The following is a 22255-nucleotide window of genomic DNA, read 5'->3' as shown; positions in this document are numbered from 1 at the left end:
TATTTTAATGAAGTGGATGTGGATCACCAAAATGATATAAAAGCACTAAAACCAATTTTCATAGGCTATATATAAATCTCATTTAAAAAAGAAAAAAGGAAAACAAAATTCTTTATTGTCCCCCCAAAAGTGTTTTTCTAGTATCAGCGTAAATTGTCTACATTACACACCCTTAAAATAAGATAGCCTTTTCTCGAACCCTGCATGAACACAGGATGTTTTGTGCTATTTTGAATATGTATCCACATTTCTCAGACTGCAAGCTGGTTTTTAACAACACTCACAACACATTCTTTTCATTTGATAGGAGTACCTAGGATAAATACATTATTCATACACAAAAATAAAAGGAATGAACTTTTTTCTTTCTTTAATTCCAAATGAAAAGAAAAGAGTGTGTGTGTGTAACAATTTGTACTAATTTCTCAAGGAACTCGATAAACTATCAATGTCAATGTCATTGTTCTTTAAAGAGTTCACGGCCTATTATCATTCTTCTGATCTCACTTGTGCCTGCACCAATCTCATATAGTTTGGCATCTCGGAGAAAACGTCCAGTCGGGTACTCATTCACGTAGCCATTGCCTCCAAGGCACTGAATAGCCTGCAACACACGCAACAATCTCATAAGCATATCATCTTTCTGGGACAGGACATTTTTTGGAACTCGGTGAACGATGGAGGCAGGACCGAGAGATTTGTGTGCCTTTAAATCCATGGTATTACTGGAATAAGCCAAGACGAGAGAGATTTTTGAAGAATCCACTCGTCAGAAATGGCGGTCCTTTTCAGTATATTATTGAACCAGTAAGAGATAACAGAAGTTCCAAACTAAGGGTGACACATGAGTTGACAGCCTATGGGTAGAAGATATAATTATCACAGAGGTACAGAAAGAATAAAGTTTCTCACCTGAAGAGCAACTTGGGTTGCTCTTTCAGCAGCAGAGAGTATAACACCAGCACAATCCTAAACAAACAAAATTGAAAGCATGTTAAGTTCAAAGGGGAAAAATGTTCGTTTGGTTAAATTTTAGCTTCGATAAAGTTTGAGAAACTAAAAAAAGAAGAAAACAAACACAAATTTCTAGTGCAAGGACCTTGGTATTAATCGTCCCGCTGTCACATTCCCTTGCGACAGAATAGAGATAAGATCTGTTCATGAAAGAGAACAAGCACATGTATTGATCAGATTTAGGGGAAAAAAAATATGGACAAGAAGTGTGACAATAAAGAACACCAGACCTTGAAGATTGCATAGATGTATACATGTCAGCAACTTTTCCCTATATTTTCAGGTCAATAAGCAACATATATTAAGAATTTATACCAACAAATATCAGGAACCATGGAAAGTTTAATTATAGCAGAAGGCAGTAGTTATAACCTGCACAAATTGAAATTCTCCAATCGGTCGACCAAATTGTTCGCGTTGTTTAACATAGGGGAGAACAACATCAAGACAAGCTTGCATAATTCCAACAGGACCAGATGCCAAAACAAGTCTTTCCAGATCAAGCCCCGACATCAGGACATAAACACCTGAAGCAGTAGAAAAGCTTTTTCTGAGAGAGATGGTACCAATGATGTCCACTTAGCTTCTACTAGAACTTCACTCCTCATATAACTCATGTGTGAGATCATGAAAGAGACTAGGAACCAAAAATAACTTTCATCACAAAAGGCTACAATCTGTGCAGAGTTAACGTAGAAAACGAATACTCTCCTTTTAATTGCTATGATGGTATTTGACTAGGCAAAGAGTTTAAGATATTCATTATGACTTGGGCATTGTATTAATAATGGAGGAAATTGGTTAAGTAATAGAAGAAAAGTTGGTTTGATAAGACAAAATATCACGTCAGAGTTTAAAATTTGGATAATTTGATTGAATTGAATTATAAGAAAACAATTTTTTTTAAAAAATTAAATGGTTTTAAACATTTTAAGAAATTTGAAAATAGAAAGAACTCCTACAAATTGAAATAAAACAAGTAGATGCAAAAATTTAAAAAATCCACACATATTACTAGCTAGTTTGGATTAAAGCTCACTAATGCTGGCTGTCCTTATACTGGTCTGGTGTAACACTGAGTCAGAATGACGCAAGATATTTGGGAGACCTAAGCTTACCTAACATTGCCACACCCCATTACCGAGGGAAATTCTGAGAGACTTAAGCTTACCTAACGGAACAAGGCAAAATATTTGGCAGACTTAAGCTTACCTAACGTTGCCGCACCCCATTACCTTCTGAAAGACTTAAGCTTACCTAACGGAATAAGGCAAGATATTTGGGCCAACATAGAAGTTAACTCAGAACTCATACCTTTTCCTACTTGCCCCAGAACATTTTCTTCAGGAACAAAACAGTTCTCAAACACAAGCTCACATCTACAGTTAAAGAGTAAACTTATTAGGCCACCTTCAACATAGTAACAAAAATGTGAATCCAAACAGAGCAGCACTTGGGCAAGATGTACATACGTGTCACTTCCTCGCATCCCAAGTTTGTCTAATTTCTGGGCAGTAGAGAATCTGCATATTCAGCAATAAGAAGAATAAGCATTTCTCAAGCTCCCTGGAGATTCTAGTGTTTTTGTTATAATTTATCATACTTTACTATTTGTGTCGTGCAATCATGTAGTTACGAAAAAATAAAACGAGAAACTTTAAGTCTTCTCTTCTCAGTTTTCATTTCTTTCAAGTAGTATCAGTACAGGGTGCATACCCTGTCATTTCCTTCTCGATAATGAATGCTGTGATTCCTTTTGAACCGGCTGTGACATCCGTTTTTGCATAAACAACCTGTCCAGAAATAGATTTTCATAAATGAACCTTACAATTGTATTCCCTTTCAGAATAAGATCAGAAATACAAAGGCCAAATACACAATGATTGCACTTAGTTAGAAGGATGGGAGAAAATGTCAAATGGCTATTTCTAAAGCCAAGTTTGAACAAAAAAGACCTCATTTTCATCTAATCAGGGAAATTGAACTGTAAGAGGATTGCACAAACAAACACCATACACCTGTATATGTAGGGAAAGGATGGATGAACAGGAAAGACGAGAACTTTTTCTAAAAGCGGAAAGTATATGGACTTCTGCAGGTGAATCATTAGTATATTTCGAAAGTAACTTTACAATAGCTAATCAAATTAACTTAGGTGACAACTATTCAGTTCTTAAGTAACGTTGGAATAAGTTATTGGCCCTTGAACATTGTAAACAGATTATCCACTATTCATTGCTGCTGCGATTGCAGATGTGCCAACCAAGTGACAATAAGTGATTATGCGAGGCTGTAATCCAAATCAATTACTGAAACCCATGTAGTGAATCGAATTCAACTGGAATAAAAGGATTGCTTGTCAAATGATTCATTTAGCACAAAGAAAGTTACTACTCTCAGGAAGACAAATAAATATTTCTATTTTTTCTCACTTAATTTAAATTCTTAAGAAACAACTATATTTTTTCCCACCCTCACTACATGTCACAAATCAGCTTCATCCAGAAATCAGCCCTTCAACTTTGCAGGAAAAGAGCTGAAACTGGTTTTTTTCTCCTCAAATGTCCGTAACACATTGATTTTCATATGGTATAAAGTGTGTGTGTAGTAGTATATGACACTTCTTCCCATCAACAGACATTTGTCTTCACATGTTCCTTAGCATGAGATCTCATCTGACAGATTGGCTATGTCAAATTAAATTCAAATTCTCAAGACTATATATTTCTAACAACGTAAAAACAGTTCCATTTTTATCTATAATATGTGTAATACAAAAGACAACTCCTTAGGAAGTAATATCAATCAAACAATATTAAGTGAGGCGAAAGGTTGGTAAAGTCAAAAAGTAAGGACAGAAACATTGAAGAGAAGTACCAGCGTCTGAGCCGTTGGACCATTTGTGCACCACATTTTGTTTCCATTCAGAACATAACCACCCTCAACATGGTCAGCTTTGCACTTCATGCTAACAACATCTGATCCAGCTGAACCATGAAAACAAAACTATTCAGTTACACTATAACACAAAATTCACAAGCCCTTGGCTTAGTCGTAACACCTGACCACCTCACCGCTCAAAGAAAAAGGAAACGAAGAATTAGCATCTGAAAATAATATGATAATGAGAGACATAAAATGAGGATTGAATTTAGCAGTAGTTACCATTAGGTTCACTCATAGCTAGAGCCCCCACATGCTCACCACTGATTAGCTACAACAATCAAATTATAACATAGTGAGCCGCTATTTATTTTATTCAGACATTTCATTAAATTGAAAAACGGGATTAACATTAACAGAAAGATATACTAGGATAATGCTCCACAAATAAAGATAAAACCCTTGAACAAGCTTAAACAGGACCACGTGAAAGCTGCAATAAGATTGGGCTATGTTTGAGCAAAAGAAAACCTAATTTTCTCTTAGTACAACTTCTTAAAGGGAATATAACCCTAGTATTCCAACCAAATGAATAAATGTCATCTATAACTCGAAGCCCAGCATATTTCCAGTGTTCCAAGTTGTAAGTCCATCTAAGATGCTGGTTATAAAAGTCTTAAAAGAGTTCATAACTGTAATTAATTGGTGTTATCCATTTGGTGCAACATAATTTCTACCATTTATCATTTGAGCTGATCCTTGTAATATAAACCAGTTCAGAAAGTTTCTAGAGAAAACTCAACCAAGTTGTGGATGCTGTTGATGACTTGGAAATTACGGACCGAGTATTTGAAACATCAATAAGCTAGTATGCCCACATACCAGTCCTTCATTAAATAATCATGTGCCATTACTATGTGAAGTTGTTGAGTGCATAAACCTATGGCCTACCCTGGGCAAAAATAATACTCACTCCAAACGGATCCACCAAGATTTGAAGCACTTATGAGATATATTTTGGTGAATCGTGATATCCTTAAAGAATACAATATAAAAAAGGAGCTTTCATGAGACTCCAACAATTGTAGAGATGATGTGATTTTTGGTATTCAATATGAAGGTGGTCTACTGAACATCACAGATGTCTGATCACCTATACTGCAAAAAACATAGTAGCTGGCAGGATATGTGGATATACAACTTAAAACAAAATGTGATGGTGGAAGAATACCTTTGGTAGAAACTTTTGTTTCTGCTCATGGGTTCCATTTCTAACCTATAGAATATCAGTAGTTGTTAATTATTTGTCACTCAGCACAGAGAGACCACTTATGTAAATTTTGGGTAGAAAAAACAGTTACCAACTGATTAATGCATAGGTTTGTGTGGGCACCATAAGATAGGCCAACTGACCCTGATGCTCGACTGATCTCTTCCATGGCTATGCAGTGATACAAATAACCAAGGCCAAGTCCCCCATACTCCTCTACAAAGACAAAATAAGCAATCTCAGACGTAAAACTTTTGGGGCTGTCAGTCTTAAGTATAGCACTTGAGAGGAGTGTTAGTAGTTCTCTTGTCTGCTCTCTCTTCGCCCTATAGTATCACATCAAAATCAATAAAGAGATTATGATTCAAAAGCTTACCTGGCACTGTAATACCAAGGAGATTAAAATCCCCCATAAGTTTCCACAAATTAACATCCTGATAGACAAGAAGAACAGAATTAAAAAACCATATTTGTTAGATAGAACACTTCAGACAACAAAAGCAAATATACACATACCTGAGGGAAATAGTTCGTTCTATCTATTTTTTCAGCATGGGGGGCAATATTCTCTTGAGCAAATTGCGCCACGCTCTCTTTAAACTGAAATTTGCAAATAGAGCGTTAGAAAACTGCCATAGTGCATCTCATAAACAGAATGCATTCACATATCATGCAATTAAAGATATTGCCTTAAAGTAACACATACTCCTAACTAGCTTAAGTAAATAGGAAAACAAATCAGTGCTAAAATTAAATTTCCAATCAATAGGAGGTGAGGTTCGGAACCTACTGCGAGAGGGATGGCTCAGAAGCATAGCTTTTAGAAATGAAGTTTTTTGTGAGATTAGGATGAAAGACAGTGACGTTGCATGAGTCATTTAATGTTCCACTAATTCAGCTTGCTGATAATGAATGAACACAGCAATTTAGCAATTATAAAACTCCAGACAGCTTTCAAGAATCATCCAATAACTCAAAACACAACTATATCATATCCAGTATAATCCCACAAGTGGAGTCGAGGGATGTTAGAGTGTACGCAGACCTTACCCTTACCTCGTAAAGATAGAGAGCTTGTTTCCAATAAACCCTCAGCTTACATAAAGTAAACAACTCAATAACACCATTTTACTTCATTAAAAAAACACCATTTCATAAATCAATCCAGATTTTAGAGCATCAGTGCATCACATATGATTAGGCAAAGTTGCAAACCAAGAGTAACAAAGATCAAACACAAAGAAAGAAATTCAGTCAAAATTGCTACAGAATGCCCCATATGAAGAAAAATACAAAATTAAATTATTTTTAAAAATAAAAAGAGTAAAAGTAAATGGTTCTTCATTAAAATCTGCAAGAAGGCTACCCAATTCAACATTAATTTCCTAAAACAAATACTTCCACAGACTAATCACAGAAACATGATTTACCAAACCCAATACTAAAAACCATTAATAGGCAACAATATTCACCAAACCTAAAAAGAGAAAACTATACCAGGTTAATGGCTAGCCTAAAAATATTCAAATTATGACAAATTCTTTTTAAAAATTACAAACTTTGACTTAGCAGGTCGATGGAAAGTATAAAACAATCAAAGAAGCAAAATTGTTTGAAATTTGAGTAGCAACTGTATGTACATGCAAAAAAAAATTCTGAACTCATAGATATGCATAATAGAAGCAAATCAACTTATGCGTTGAAACTTGAACCTGTCTATGTCACTATGTTGTACTGGGTTAATTGCTAATAAAACACAGTTAAATTATAAAAAAACCTTTTACAAAATAACAAAGAAATCGAAAAAATCTTAATAGCTCGGCTAGTTGAATACCAAAACTTTCACCGATTCCACTCCCCCATTTCCCCTTCCACGCCCTCCTACCCCTACCCCTAATTATTTTTAAATAATAATAATTAAAAAAAAACTCAAAAAATATTAGTAGCTCAATTGATCGGCTACCGGCACTTAAGTGATGGCTCAATTCCCCTCATCATTTCCCCTACCTACCCTTACCCCAATTTAAAATAATCATGGTTGATGATGATTGACGACTGTATAAAAAACAATGGATAACCTAGAAATTGAAGCAAAATTGATCGAAATTTGATTCGCAGCTATATTAACATGCAAATAGTTCTTCGGATTCGTCTAAACTCAGTACTTTCAACGAAAAACATAAATTAATACATAAAAATTCACTAAAATTAAAAAATTAAACTCATAAAATTCAAATTCCAAAACACTCTCTGTTCATTCATACGCATAACAGAAAAAAATAATAATTTTGAAATTAACCTGTTTCTGTGTATCATCGAAGAGTAACGAAGTTGAAAACGCAGCAAATTGTGGCTTCTGCTGATTCCTGATTCTGAACAAAGCAGATTTCACAGACCTTGCTATGAACAATTTATGCATTTTCTTATGGAATATTAATAATTATAATAATAATAATAATAATTATATCCTAAGTTTCTATACGATGAAAATGGAGGACAAATGTGATAAAACGAATGAGAAAAATGCTAATTTTATAGAAAAATAAAGAGTATTTAATTCATATACGCAACTCAGTTATCTTTTTTTATTTAATATGTGGATAAACAAAAGTATAAAAATAGACATAGTCATATAATCATATTTGAGTAGATGGACTAAATTGGTGCGGCATGTGATACGTTAAAAGAAAAAAATTAAAATTAATTTTGGTGTTAAAGACTTTTAGGTTAAATTTGTCGTATATGATTTATATTTTTTGTGTAATTTTTTATATGCGTATCGGAAGAATACTGATAATAAATATATAAAAAAAATTATTTTTTTTAATTACGATTCGATTGTAGAATTTATTTGTTGGTCATGAATTTTTATTTTTTTAATATTTGTGATTAATAGTTATTTTTTATTATAATTTTTAAATATATAGATTTTAATTCAGTAAAATGAATGTATTATGTTTGATTCAGATATAATTATAACTAATCTGACATTATTAAATAATACATAAAGTGGTACAATTATATTCCATCTATAAGATTGAATATGAATTCAAAAATGTGAATACAATATTCATATCAGATTCATCGAAATTTATTATTTATAAGAAAATTATAATAAATATGAACTTATAATTTTGTTATAATTTACTTATTTATAAAATCTTTAAAAATATTAAATCCATCCTTTTTGCGGTTAAAATTACAATAGAATTCACTAATAATATTCTTAATACAGACATAACTTATAAAAACTTTAATTAGAATTAGAACTAGAAATAAACCATATATCAATTATGCAAAATTTACATATTCCTTATCCAATATTTCATTCTGAAAATTATATATTGTATATTGTATTTAAATAATAAGAACTTATACAAAGACCAAATTGTTTATATTACTACTATACTAAGATAAACATGTGAGCTGGATAGACACGTCAGCTTATAAAGATCAAATCCAAATAAGAGGAGATTTAGTGTTCTTTTATTGAAAATTGTGAACGATTTTTTTAATTAATTGTCTCATACGATAGAAATTTAATAATTACCTTAAGTACATAATATATTTACAATGTTCTCTAAAAAAAATTGTCATTTAAAATTTACGAGCATTTCTACTTTATAATATTTTTAGATACATCATTTTATATGATATATTAATTATATTAATTTACACAATATATTAGTCGAATATATCATTTTATACATTTTATGGAGTCTATAAAAAATCGATATGCAGTGTATTGAGATGTTTGATCGATGTATTTGAGATCGAGACGCAATATATCAGAATATTGAGTGTGTACAAAATTGAAATGCAATGTATCAAAACGTTAAGGAATATATCCAAATTTCTTAAATTTTAAGAGATTTTTATAATTTTTTTTAAAAATAGAGTTAAGATATAATTAGCTCTAAACACTATAATATTTAATATTCAAAATACTGCACGTATTGATACAATAACTATTTGATACATAAAATAGTTGAATACTGATTTCGTAATTGAATTTGAGCTTTTTAATTTAGGCTACACAAATACTCCCCTGTCCACAATGGTTTGGTATGTATACTAAAAATAGATGTCCAAGAGTAATCGTTAATTTAAACGATCAAGAAATAATTAGTCATTTTTTTCAATTTTGTCCTTAATAATAATTCCATTTTTTCAATTGAAAAGTTATATAGACTTTTGATATTTTTTGTATAGTAGAGTTATGTTAATCAAATTACTCCTTGTATTAAATTTTTCTTGAAAAAATGCATAACCTTACCAAAACAAATAATTGTGAACGAAGAAATATTATTAAAACCTAAATTTTCTTCAAAGGTAACACAATTCAAACTTTAAAGTCTTTTTTTTTTTAAAGAGAAATATTACAGTTATTCTGGGAATAAAAAGACAGTGAACATAATTATATTCAAATGCTTTTGTTTTGTAAATATAATAATGTATTTGGAAAGGTTTGTTATTTTTTTCATAAAATAAACATGGAAGTTAGGTTAACACTCTCAAATGCGAATTTTTAAATTATCTTTGACACAATACATAAATAAATATTTAAATTTGATATTAGTTAATAAATAAATATTTTAATGTACATTCCAAACATTTTTACTGATCTTAATTGTGACTGTAAAAATTTTCAACTTAAAAAATAATGATCTAAACAACATTAAAATATATTTTTCATGTCAAAGTACGAAATAATGTATTAAAATATTTAGTTATCAATTGAAATCAAATTGAGTTGTCTAGACGTATTTTCTCAAAGTTTGAATACTTAGTGGCGGGTAACAAGCAGCTAAGATGAGATTTAATTTTTAGAAACTCGAATCTGAGATCTTTATAAGATGAATATCTGGACCATTTTATCAAAATTTATACTGTCTAATCGATATACATGACATATAAAAATATATGTGTGTTTGATATAAAGATATATTTCTTATAAATGTTTTTTCTTGGCAAAACAAATAATATTTTTAGAGCTTGATAAGTAAGTAAAAGATTAGACCGATCGCAACTTTTTGCCAAAAGCATTTAAAAAGATATTTTAACCAGACTAATAAAAAAAAAGAAAATATTTTCTCCACAGCAGACACTTTTTTTTTTTTTAACATAAACATTTGAAATTTTTTTTAATTATAAACATAGTGGATATATATATTTTTTAGAGAAAATAAAAAATTCTAATTTTAAAATCAAGTCAATTTTCACTTATAATTAGAGAAATTTTCTTCATTATAGATCGGATCGATAAATTCCTTTCGAGAGAAATTATATGTTTTCTCTTTATTTTATAATTTTATAATATTTTCTATTTTATTTAAGAAGTGGATATAAGTACGGAAATTAGATCGTCTTTCAATTTACCTTGCAAAGCCTAGCTACTAGTTTTGATAGTTCACGTGATTTGTTATTTTTATTTTTGGTTTAAATTCATGTCTTATATGATATTTATTTTGAATTTTTATTAATTTAAATTTATATCGATAAATATATTTTGAAAGTAAAGTATTCCTTGTTGAACGTGACTTTCTTATTGAAAATTCAAAATTGAGACAGTCAAAATAATAATAATAAAAAGTTCCCTCTAAATATCTAAATACCATATATAAATATTTTTTTTGTCCGTATTATTTGTCATGGTTTTTATTTTAGAGTTAAACTATAAAAACTTTGATTAATGTTTTAAAATGATTTTTTCATCATATTAATATGTAAAAAATTATAATTTATAGTACTTTTCATATAGTTTTAGAATATCTAATTTTTTGATTTAAATTATCAAATTAAAGTGATCCAATTTATATTTAAAAATTAGTTAAATTAACTTTTGATAAGTGTGACATGACAAGTAATTTCAGAGGAAAGAAGTATAAAAGAAAAGATATAATTAAAGAATTATGTGAAACAGACATTCTCTCTAACCATTTATTAGCCGTCAAACATTGTTTAATTGAATTAAAAATTCAGAAAATAAAAGTCATATTTTATTCCCGAGTCAGAGTTCATAATTAAAGTATTCAGCAAATAATATAAATTATAATACCTTAAAAAAATATAATTGTCACTTCCAATATTGCTAACATTGGGTTTTTAATTATTCCAGTATGTTAATTATATTTATTCTAATTTATTCCTTGTGATAATTGAATTAACTGGTCATTACTCCTTAAACTTGAACGTTTCCCTTTCATCATTAGAATCTTTTAATTAGGTAAGACTAGTAGACTAATACATCATTATATTTTTATTAATGATCGTGTTTTTGAAATAATTTTAACTTAGAATTTTAATGCTTGCTTCGATGGTATTCTTCTCCTTTCTTTCTAAATTAGCAAAATCGTAGAATTTATTTTAAACTCTTTAAATTTAGACAAAAACAGGGCAAAACGAGGCCTAATATCCATGAACTGCCTGCATAAATTTAATTCGTGAAAGATTTCAGGATACACTGAATTAAGCGAGACCAAGTAATTTTGGTAAAATTTATAATCAATAATTTCATCCCCTAATCCATTTCAAATAAGGGGGCCTAATTAAGCTTTATTGGTCCATTGAGATTGGTCATATTATAATTTTATAAGGAGAATACTATGTTTAGGTTCAAGAATGTATAGTCTATTTATGTCGTGGACTTATATTGTTATATTTTTACGATAAAGCTCTTCTAAAAATGAACGTATAGTCTATCTTACGTAGATAAGAAGCTATATGCTTCATACGTGAAAATGTGACCCAACTACAATTTTTGAATTAATACAATTAACTAAACATATATTTGATAGTACGATTTGTTCTGATTAAATTTTATAATGCAAAAACATACATTTATTTATCTTAAATGACAAAAATATATATATAAATAAGCTGAAATGAAGTGCATAAGGCTCCCCTCAGTACTTATAATTGGGCCGACTCTAATTGGGCTTCTCGCCTCAACAATAGTTTCTATTTAAGGAAAATTTCATATATGGCGAACTTATTTGATTAAATAACATTATATGGGTATAGTTTACTTAATTAGATTCTATGGGTATAGTTTAGTTATTTTGGGTATCTTTAATTTTGTATATAAGGTTTCTTTTATTTTTTATTTATACAATTTTATTTTAAAAAATAATTTGTAACTGAAGCGTTAAATATGCTAACAATAAATATAGATAATGCCATAATTTAAGGTAAACGCCCTTTTTTAAGGTAAACGTTCAAATTCAAATTTTTTTCAAAAAAAATAAGAATTATACAGCAATTGAAACAAAAGATAAACTTGTTTTTGCTGTTTATGAAACAACAGTTCATCAATTTTTTTTTCTTTGTAATCGAATTCAGGTAAGTGTTCATTGGATGAAAATTCATGTTTATTATTGCAATAATTATACAATGTTCTATTGGATTTACAAATTTTAATTTATGTGTGTTCGTTATTGTGGTGTCATAATTTATTTATTTTTTGAAAAATTGGTTTCAAAATATGATTATTTTAAGCAGAAATTTCATACTATACAATTATATACTTTTTGTTGATGTAGTATTTGTATATTATAAAGAAGATCACTGTAAGTGAATACAAGTAATCTTTGGTGATAATTGTAGATAGCCATAAAGTAAGTTTTTTTGCTTTTGATACAATTATATACTTTTTTTTTGATGTAGTATTTGTATATTAAAAAGAATATCAGTGTAAAATCAATTCAGTAATTTGATTGTATAATATATACAAAAACATACAATTTTAAAAGAAGTCATGTACAAATTAATTTGTGTATATGTCTACAAACTTTCAATTTTTGTATATTAATATGTGTACATGAATATAGTAGTTAAACATGACAATATATACAACTGTCTAAATGACTTTGTATATACTCCAATAATATATAAACTTAATATATATTAACTTCAATAATTTGTATATAACTACTAAAATATACAAATTACAATTTTTGTATATGTATATAAACTTAATATATACGAACTTCAATAATTTGTATATAACTAATAAAATATACAAATTATAATCATATATGAAATTTTTTCATTTGTATAACTAAGTCCAATTACTTTTTGTATATATATACAAAAAGTAATTGGACTTAGTATATACAAAAACAAAAATAATAATGAGCCTTTAATATACAATCTGCTACTATCACTATTAAGACTTAGTATATTATTCATTATACATAACTTAAAGTATGTATAAAGTAATCAAATCTACAAACACATATACAAATATATAACTAAAACATGTGTGTACTAAACATGCAATATACTATATACAATTACGTGAATACAAAATTTACTTAAACAATAATTTTTTGTATATTGACATCTAAGTAACAAAAAAATTGTATCTAAATTTGTGTTTTAAGCTACTACCTCATGATTATGATGTTCTTCAGATCCGTCAACTTCACATGCATTTTCCTCTGAATCAATGTTTACTGCTTTCCTCTTTCTTCCTCATTGTACAATTTTAATGCCTCTAGTTTTAGCATTGTTAATAACTTCTTGAACTGCAGTAAGGTCATATTTTTTCTTTGATCTCAATTCTTCCATTGTTTGTTCATGTTGAACTTGTTTTGATTTTACCATAGACCCTACATCAACCCCAAAATCTTGAGTTAAACCCATTGAAAACGATGGTAAATTGTCAATAAAATTGACATGCAATGGAATATCTCTGGTAGTCCTCATAGATGAAGATGATTCATTCATTCTGTGACTAATTTGAGATCTAATAAGAACAAACAATCGATTATTTCATAAAAAAAATATGAAAAAACATAAGAACACAATACATATACAATTGTTGAATAAGAAGAAAAAAAAAGAAAAACGACTAAAATTTAGGAGTACCTACGAAAATTGAATTCAACTTCGGGAGGGAATAATTGAATTTTGGATAATTTGAAATTTAAATCGGATAGAAGTATTAATTGTAGGAGAAAAAGATGGAATATGAATAGGAGAGATAACATTATTTTGTGTAAAATTATATACAAAATTAAAAAAAAAGTTTTTATACTATTGGTTATATAATAGATGGTGGACCCCATTAATTATGGCAAAAAAATAAACTATAATTATAGAAAATAAATAAATTAAACTATACCCCTATTATATAATTACTTAAGAATGTTTGTCGTTCCATATAATTTTCCCTTCTATTTAAGGAATGACGAAACAATCAAAGTGAAAATTCCACTCATTAGGATTCACAAGTCTAGGTGTTCAACTCACATGTTTAAGTTTAGAGCATAATAACACAAATTTCATTAGTTCATGACCTTAGTTATGTTATTTTTCTTTATTTTTCAAAATTACTTTTTCGTTTATATTTACTTTGTCAGATATATATATTTAGCACATTTAGATATATGCATTCCAAATACATGTGGATTAAGATGAGTGTAATTTATTTGAATACATCGTATTCTAGCAAGATTCACATGTACTTGAGATATATTGACTCTTTGCTAACCTCCTTCCTATCTTGTTTGAATCCCTTTTCTCTCTCTCTCTCTATGTTATTTGTATATCGAAATGTATCCATATTAAAGGTACATATTGTCTCTCTCGCCTCTCTCCACATGTATTTGTATTTTAAAATTATTAAGGTATCATATATATATATATATATATATATATATATATATATATATTGTGCTTTATACATATATCTGACTTGAAATTTGAAAATGTGGTATACCTAACTTGAAATCTGAAACAAAATTTTTAACTAGTGAGATAATATGAAATAAACTTAAACTATACAATGAATTAGTATTTATAATAAAATTATTTATGTAATTAAATAGTTTTTCATTAATTTTAATCGACGATCTAGTGACTCAAGATGTATCTCAACATCAAACTCATATTTATTAAGTTATTATTACTAATTCAAGCTGTGATTGTTATAATTTTTCAAACTATAAAGTTCATTATTACCTTAATCTTGTGGTTCTTTGGATTAATTGATGTTCGATTTTGTTTTAAATCTCTTCTTGGTATTGTATAGTAATTTAATAATGGAAGCTTAGTATTTGATTTTAAAATACACAATAACATAAGAATATATTACTCACTCAATTCACTTTTATTATTTATAAACTTACCATATAATAATGATCGACATAATATTTCGTATCAGATCTTAAAATATAATTTTCAAAATAAATAATTAATATTAAAGAATAAGACATGACAAAAAAATAATTCATTTTTCTTAATATGTTAAAAAGATAAAAATCGTGTAAAAATAAAAATCTATTTTTAGAATAAAGAAATTATTATTTGCATATTATACTTCCAATCACAATCAAAATCAATTTATAATTTCTAAAAACCCAAACTCTTTCCCTCTTTGTACTAAAGTAACTTTTTTTTTTTTTCAAATTTGCAAAAATATCGAGCACTGTGAGCGTGAGCTGAACGGCGAACGGAGAAAAATCGCCGACAATGAGTGCAGGCGCCGGTGGAGGAGGAGAACGGAGCTCGCCTGCACCTAAACCCTCAAAGTTCGCTGTGTATCAGAATCCAGCCTTTTCTGCTGCCCTAACAACGAGCAGTCTTCGTCCTTCCAAGTCCACTTTCGTTTCCATATTCATTATTTCCATTGCTTCTGTATCTACTCTTCTCAGGAGTTTTTCTAGGTATTTTTATCTACTTGCGCTTTGCATTGTTAATTTTAGAGTTTTAATGGTTAAAAATCACAATCCCAGTGCACCCGATTTTTCGAGTTTTGTATTTGAACTATCATGAGTTTCATAACTATTAACAACTATTTACCATAACAGACCTAAACTATATGTTGTTGCCTTTTCCTATTTGAGATTTAATCATCAGGGAACAATTCACAGTTGAGTCGTTCATGTAGTTAAAGGGAACAATCTATAGTTGAAGTGTATTTTGATGAATAGTTGGTTCTAGTTCAGGTATGAAACTCGAAAATTTGGGATACTTTTAAGTATTGCTTTTGGCTCTTCACTCTTAATTATAATAAATTGTTGTTGCTGATGAGGACATACCAATAGAAGATAACAAAGGTAGATCCAAAATGTGAAGTTTATGAGTCCTATATCGACCTCAAGTTAATACTATTATAGTAACTGGATTCACAATCAAATATTTATATATATTTAGTAGATTTCGTAATATACTTATACATATGCATAAGACTCTACATCTGTCCCTGAAGGATACCATGTGTCAATATAGGATTTTAAGTCTGTTGGACTCACTATGTGTTTGTGACAAACTAGTAGCCTTTTCGGCCAAGCATTTAGGAAAAAAAGTTAAGTCAGTACGGGTAGTAGCATAAGCAAATTTATAGAAGTTTTTTTTTTTATTTAAATGAAGCGTTTTTTGAACCTTAGTCAAGCATACATTTTGCTATAGTACTAACAAGAGTACTTTTCAAATTGATTTTCCAAACACAACTTGGTGTTCTCCAAAAGTACTTATTTCAAAAGGCACTTTTGAAAATAAGCAAATTTTAGAAGTTTGGCCAAGCAAGCTATGAGTTTGGATATGTTTTGAAGTTTTTAACTATATACAGCTAGGCGCTGTAGGCGTGGAATCACTTGCATTCAGTCATGCTTGGAAAGGTTTAACATGAAAGTTAGTACTTGTTTGTGGAGTAAAAGGGTTGAGAGAGAAGCAATTATAATGTTCTGTCCACATGTTGGAACGGTTGAGAAAAAGTGGGGAGTTTGTAGTAAAGCTAAAAGTTACAACCTGTTTTATGTTTGTGTCTTCAGAATGTGTGTGTGTCATTTGATTAATATGTATTGCTGAAGTTTATATTATTTTTGGCATATGCACACTTTCTATATTGGATTCTAAGCTCACTTACCATGTCAATGAAAACGTTATGATGTGAACATTAATAAGTACATGCATTTGGATGGATAACCGTCTTAGTATTCTATTTTGATATTAACATCGGTCTGTATTTGCCTAAAACCTTTTCTAACAGCGCAAGGGTATTATATTTCACTTTCTCCTGACTTTTTAAATTACAAGCAAGGGTCTATGCTTTCTACATCAATAAAGTAGTTATCTACTAGCCATATTTCTCTCTTTGATAATGTCATAGCACGGGACTGCAGGAATTTTGGAAAGTAAACATGCCAAGATATGCCTAAAGGTTTTAGCTTTGATCATTCAGCGCCAAGTGAAACAAGTGTCCTCAGACGCCAAACTATGTGTTTTAGTTTAGGGTGTTTTTTTTTGTTTTTGTTGGAGAGTTAATCCGATGCTTACTGAAGATAGACTCATAGCTATTAATTATCTTTGTTTGGTTTTGTTTAGTATATTTGCATGTTTAGTATGGAAAAAATTCTATCATTCTGGTGTTGATTAGGGCAGTGGAAGGGATGACTTTACCAGGTCAATATTTTCATTCTCTCTTGGCCTCTCTCATGGAGACTTAGATAAATTAACGAGATCGTAGCTGAACATGCTGCCTTAATTTAACTCTTACATAAATCTAGATGGAAGGAGTTCTTGTGCTTACCCAAGCTGCTCTGAAACTTAGTGTTTCAATAATGTTAAACGTCTTCACATTTTGACCCTGAATTAAGTTTCATAAAAAGAAGAAAGAAGGTTTTTAAAACCTAGTTAAAAGGCTTGAATAAACCTTCTCCTCCCAGCCTCAGAGAAAGAAAGTACCAATCATAAGAATTCATAACTTTTTTAGTTTGATATTTCGTGTCTCAGCTAACAAATTCATTTGAATTTGAGTGGTTGTAGGGAAAGCGGGATTGCCGACAGTCTGAAATTCAGATATGTTTCTCAAGAAACTGCTTGTAAGTGATGTGGTCCTATTTGGTTGAACTTAAACATTACTGTATCAAACTTGTTATCAAAGACTTGTTACTACGAACATTTTATAATTATTTTCAGGTCTTATTGTCAGACTCATACAGACTTTTGCAGCCATAGTCTTATTTGGAACCTTTCTTGCCCTTGTCAAGGCTATTTATTTATGTAGAACAAAGACTGCTGATGTGTCAATTACGTCTCCTACCAAAGGAACAAAGGAGAATACACGTCTGACTAATCGACAATTAGGGCTTTTGGGGATTAAAACAAATGTTGAGCAAACTGCTATGGAGTCTTCGACAAGACCTCCCAAATCAAGAGTTGTCTCAGCCTCTCCTTCAAATGTCCTAGTCCCCATTCATCAGCCAATTTCTAGTTCAAAACCTTCAACTAGACTTAGTAGTGACAAAGTTAGAACTGGTAGTGGAACTAAAATACCATCTTTTGGCACCCCATCAAAATCACCAGCTTCCCCATCCTTATATCTTGTTTCAGCATCTCCTTCTCAATCACCTTCAATCCAGTCTTCACCAGGTGGGGAATTGGTTGCCACCCCTTGGTCGAACAAGAGAGCTACTTTCCAAAAAGAGATTGCAACGGAGGAACAGCTTGAAAGGTTCCTGGCTGATGTTGATGAGAGAATTACTGAATCAGCAAGCAAGTTGGCAACTCCACCGCCCACCATAAGTGGGTTTGGTGTAGTCAGTCCTAGTAACCTGCCCAGCTCCACCAATACTTCTGGAACTCCAAGAAGTACTCCTCTAAGGCCGGTTAGGATGTCCCCTGGTTCCCAGAAGTTCTCAACTCCACCAAAGAGAGGGGAAGGTGATCTACCACCTCCAATGTCAATGGAAGAGTCCACTGAAGCATTTGGAAATCTGGGGATATATCCACAGATCGAGCAGTGGCGTGACCGACTCAGGCAATGGTTTTCATCCATGCTGTTAAAGCCTTTGCTTAACAAAATTGATACTAGTCACACAAAGGTGGATTCTCGCTCCAACTTTTATGTTTAGAAACTTTGTTTGTTTGCTTTTATTTTTTTCTTTTGATACTTGTTATACTGCCTTTCTCTCATTAATGTATTTTCCTCTTCTTGGCACACAATGATCTTCCTGAAGAATCTTAACTGTTGATCTAGACCACTCTTTTCTGTAATTCTGGTCATTGATGTCAGTTAGAGCTCCTTCGGTTCTGTCTTCGCACTTATAAAGTGTCGAAACGACCATGAAGATTGGGCTGTAGCAGAGTACATCACAAGGATGTAGCAGAAATGCTCTCAAGACTTGGAGAATCTTTTGATTGGCTGCAGAAGGAAAAAAAATGAGGAATTTTTCTTAATTGAATAATCTAATAAGGCTGAAAAGTCAAATTTATGTGACTCAAGCAATATTAGAAAAATTTAAACCATTTCATGCTTAATGGCGTGCTCAGGTTATGCAAGCTGCTGGCAAGCTAGGCATTACAATCACAGTTAGTCAAGTTGGAAATGGAACACCTGATACTGGGACTGCTGCTATATCTGCTACTGAGAGGACTAATGAATGGAAACCCTCATTTTCTGTTGACGAAGACGGGTTACTTCACCAGTTGCGCATTACTCTTGTCCAGGCTCTTGATTCTTGCATGTGTAAGTCACTTCACCCCTATAAGATTATGAGTTTTGCAATTCATTACTCATTGTTGGATGTATCGATGTACTAATTCTTAAGTATCTTGTCGATGCTTCTTTATTTGCAGCAAAGTCAGCTTCTGGAGGTCTTCAACCATCCTTGCCAGAGAACTCTCTGATCCCTATTTTACAAGAATGCATTGATGCCATCACTGAACACCAAAGACTTCAGTCCTTAATGAAAGGAGAATGGGGCAAAGGACTGCTGCCACAAAGCAGTGTCCGTGCAGAATATACAGTACAGAGGATTCGAGGTAGTTTGACTCTCAACTGTACCTTGCATGTCAGTCACTCTAGGATCTCCATTATGTTCTAGGAGTAGAGATGAGAGATGAAGTATGCTGATTCTATATCAGTGTTGCACGGCTAATCAAGTTTCATTTTCTTTGCAGAGCTTTCCGAGGGAACCTGTTTGAGGAATTATGATTATTTGGGCAGTGTAGAGGTTTATGGAAAAGGAAACAAGAAATGGAATCCCGAGCTTCCAACCGATTCTCATTTGCTCCTATATTTGTTCTGTGCTTTCCTGGAGCACCCAAAGTGGATGCTACATGTTGATCCTACAGCTTATGCTGGAATCCAGTCTAGCAAAAATCCCTTATTTTTGGGTGTTTTACCTCCTAAAGAAAGGTTTCCTGAAAAGTATGTAGCTGTTGTATCTGGTGTTCCCTCCGTGCTCCATCCAGGAGCTTGCATATTGGCTGTTGGAAAGCAAAATCCCCCAGTTTTTGCCCTATACTGGGATAAGATGCCTCAGTTTTCTCTCCAGGCAAGTTATTGTTACTAAGATGCTCATTTTCTGCGATTTTTCAGTAACGACATGGCAAGACCAATCTTATAACTCACGTCTCTTTTTTCTCTTTGCAGGGAAGAACAGCACTCTGGGATTCTATCTTGCTGCTGTGCTATAAAATCAAGACCGGGTATGGAGGATTAGTGCGGGGTATGCATCTTTCTTCATCAGCATTGGGCATTCTACCGGTTCTTGATTCAGAAAAGGATGGCTGTTGAACATGAATCCGTCTGCTCGTAAGATTCTTGTTGTAGCTTTCTGAGATAGATTATCCTGAATTCCTGAGATAATATTGCCTCACTATCAGCAATTGTAGTTGTGTATTTTCAGGCTCTTAAATCTTAATCAAAGATTTTAGGCAGAGATGCTCTTTACTTCTTTATTTTACTGCAGAATTGCACCCCTTTCAGCAGATATCTTTTTTGAATAGCAAAGTTTTCTAGTAAATAGATTTATAACTTATGTCAATATTTGCACTCCCCGTTCATACCCATCCATAGTAGTAGCATTTTTATTTATATTACTCCTTATATTTTCCAGTTCTTCGATTATTACATTATTTTGTTATTGTTATTCCTATTTGTTTTCTATGTGATTTTATTTTTTTCCCCGTTATTTGATATGTCCTCTATGTATAGTTCACTCTTCGACGGAGATCGTCCATACATACAATTGGTCTTCCGTATATTTGGCCAATGGTGTGCACATATAATTTTAGAAGGTGGAATTCAACCACTGTAACGACCCAAAGTACTCCTAGTCGTTACCGGCGTCGTCGTCCTCGAAGAGGACTAAGACTAGCCCTTAGCATACATCATAGGTCAAAAACGCGGAAAATTTTGAACTTCTTAAATATTGAGGTTTACATAGACCTCTCACATTACACATGAAGTTTACTTAGATTCCTTGCATATGAAGCTTACTTAGGCTTCTCGTTTGGACAATATAACCAATACATAAGAACTTAATCTAAATATTTGTCTCACATTGAACCATCTACAAGAGTACAAACGTTTTGGACACAACCAATATAAAAACAATACGCCATTATAGGCTTACATCAATTGTCTCAATGATAAAGGAAAGAACAAATGTCTTCAAAACATAAGCAACATCATAGCTAGAGTGGGACATGGCGACATCCCGAACATGAGGACTCACCAATGACTTGGGAAAAGATCCAAGTCTTCCTTGCAATTGACCACGAACCCTTTAACAATCGAAACCTAAAATGTTTGGGAAAAAAGAAAGAAATATGGTTAGTACAACACGTACTAAGTATGATTTCTATGCATAAAAATCATCAATGCATGAGAAAAGGACCTTTTAGTCAAAATCATGCTTTCTACCAATTTAACTCAGCATGCACATATAATAAGCATAATAAGTCAATTTAACATAATATAACCCAACATGTAGGCAACTCAGGCAACACTTGTGCAATGCCAATAATCTTATCCCAAGCTAAGTATCACATTAAGCAACCCACTTCATACTTACAACATATTCTCATACTTTATCATAACATGCTTAATACATCAATACTATTCATAGCTTATCAACAGAATCATAATCATAATCATAACCATAAAAGAACACTACTAGAACCATCTTTTAGGATCCCACATATGCAATGTGCGAGAGAAGTTTCATACCCTCTCTCACACTAAGTACCCTCCCTCACACTAATTAGTAGCCTTTAGGACAACCCTAATAAGAGTTTACATACTTAACTTGTTCATTTACATTTACATTAGGGAAAGAAGTGCAATAACCAACA

General features: G+C 31.3%; 2 protein-coding genes across 3 annotated transcripts; one reads left to right on the top strand and one right to left on the bottom strand.

Annotated features, from left to right (window-relative positions):
- Positions 1 to 267: 267 nt before the first annotated feature.
- Positions 268 to 7829, bottom strand: LOC101252846 (isovaleryl-CoA dehydrogenase, mitochondrial). The gene is made up of 15 exons (XM_004251068.5): positions 7467 to 7829; positions 5684 to 5767; positions 5544 to 5601; positions 5259 to 5383; positions 5129 to 5173; positions 4180 to 4228; positions 3892 to 4001; positions 2731 to 2807; positions 2487 to 2537; positions 2329 to 2393; positions 1387 to 1541; positions 1245 to 1285; positions 1100 to 1154; positions 913 to 969; positions 268 to 604 (listed from the first exon to the last, which is right to left on the bottom strand). The coding sequence occupies exons 1-15, from the start codon at positions 7584 to 7586 to the stop codon at positions 458 to 460; spliced, it is 1239 nt and encodes a 412-aa protein (XP_004251116.1). The 5' UTR covers positions 7587 to 7829; the 3' UTR covers positions 268 to 457.
- Positions 7830 to 15516: 7687 nt separating this feature from the next.
- LOC101252556 (uncharacterized) lies at positions 15517 to 20943 on the top strand. 2 transcript variants are annotated; one of them, XM_004251067.5, is made up of 7 exons: positions 15517 to 15837; positions 17939 to 17994; positions 18092 to 18996; positions 19445 to 19640; positions 19751 to 19936; positions 20075 to 20451; positions 20550 to 20943. In XM_004251067.5, the coding sequence occupies exons 1-7, from the start codon at positions 15644 to 15646 to the stop codon at positions 20691 to 20693; spliced, it is 2058 nt and encodes a 685-aa protein (XP_004251115.1). In that variant the 5' UTR covers positions 15517 to 15643; the 3' UTR covers positions 20694 to 20943. The 2 variants fall into 2 exon arrangements, with proteins under 2 accessions (XP_004251115.1, XP_010313402.1); XM_010315100.4 differs by having other exon boundaries at positions 15537 to 15837; positions 17930 to 17994.
- Positions 20944 to 22255: the final 1312 nt, after the last annotated feature.

This window comes from Solanum lycopersicum, chromosome 11, assembly GCF_036512215.1.
Source record: "Solanum lycopersicum chromosome 11, SLM_r2.1".
NCBI lineage: Eukaryota > Viridiplantae > Streptophyta > Magnoliopsida > Solanales > Solanaceae > Solanum > Solanum lycopersicum.
Note: the sequence above shows the minus strand (reverse complement) of the source record. Positions and strands in the feature narration are given on the sequence as shown.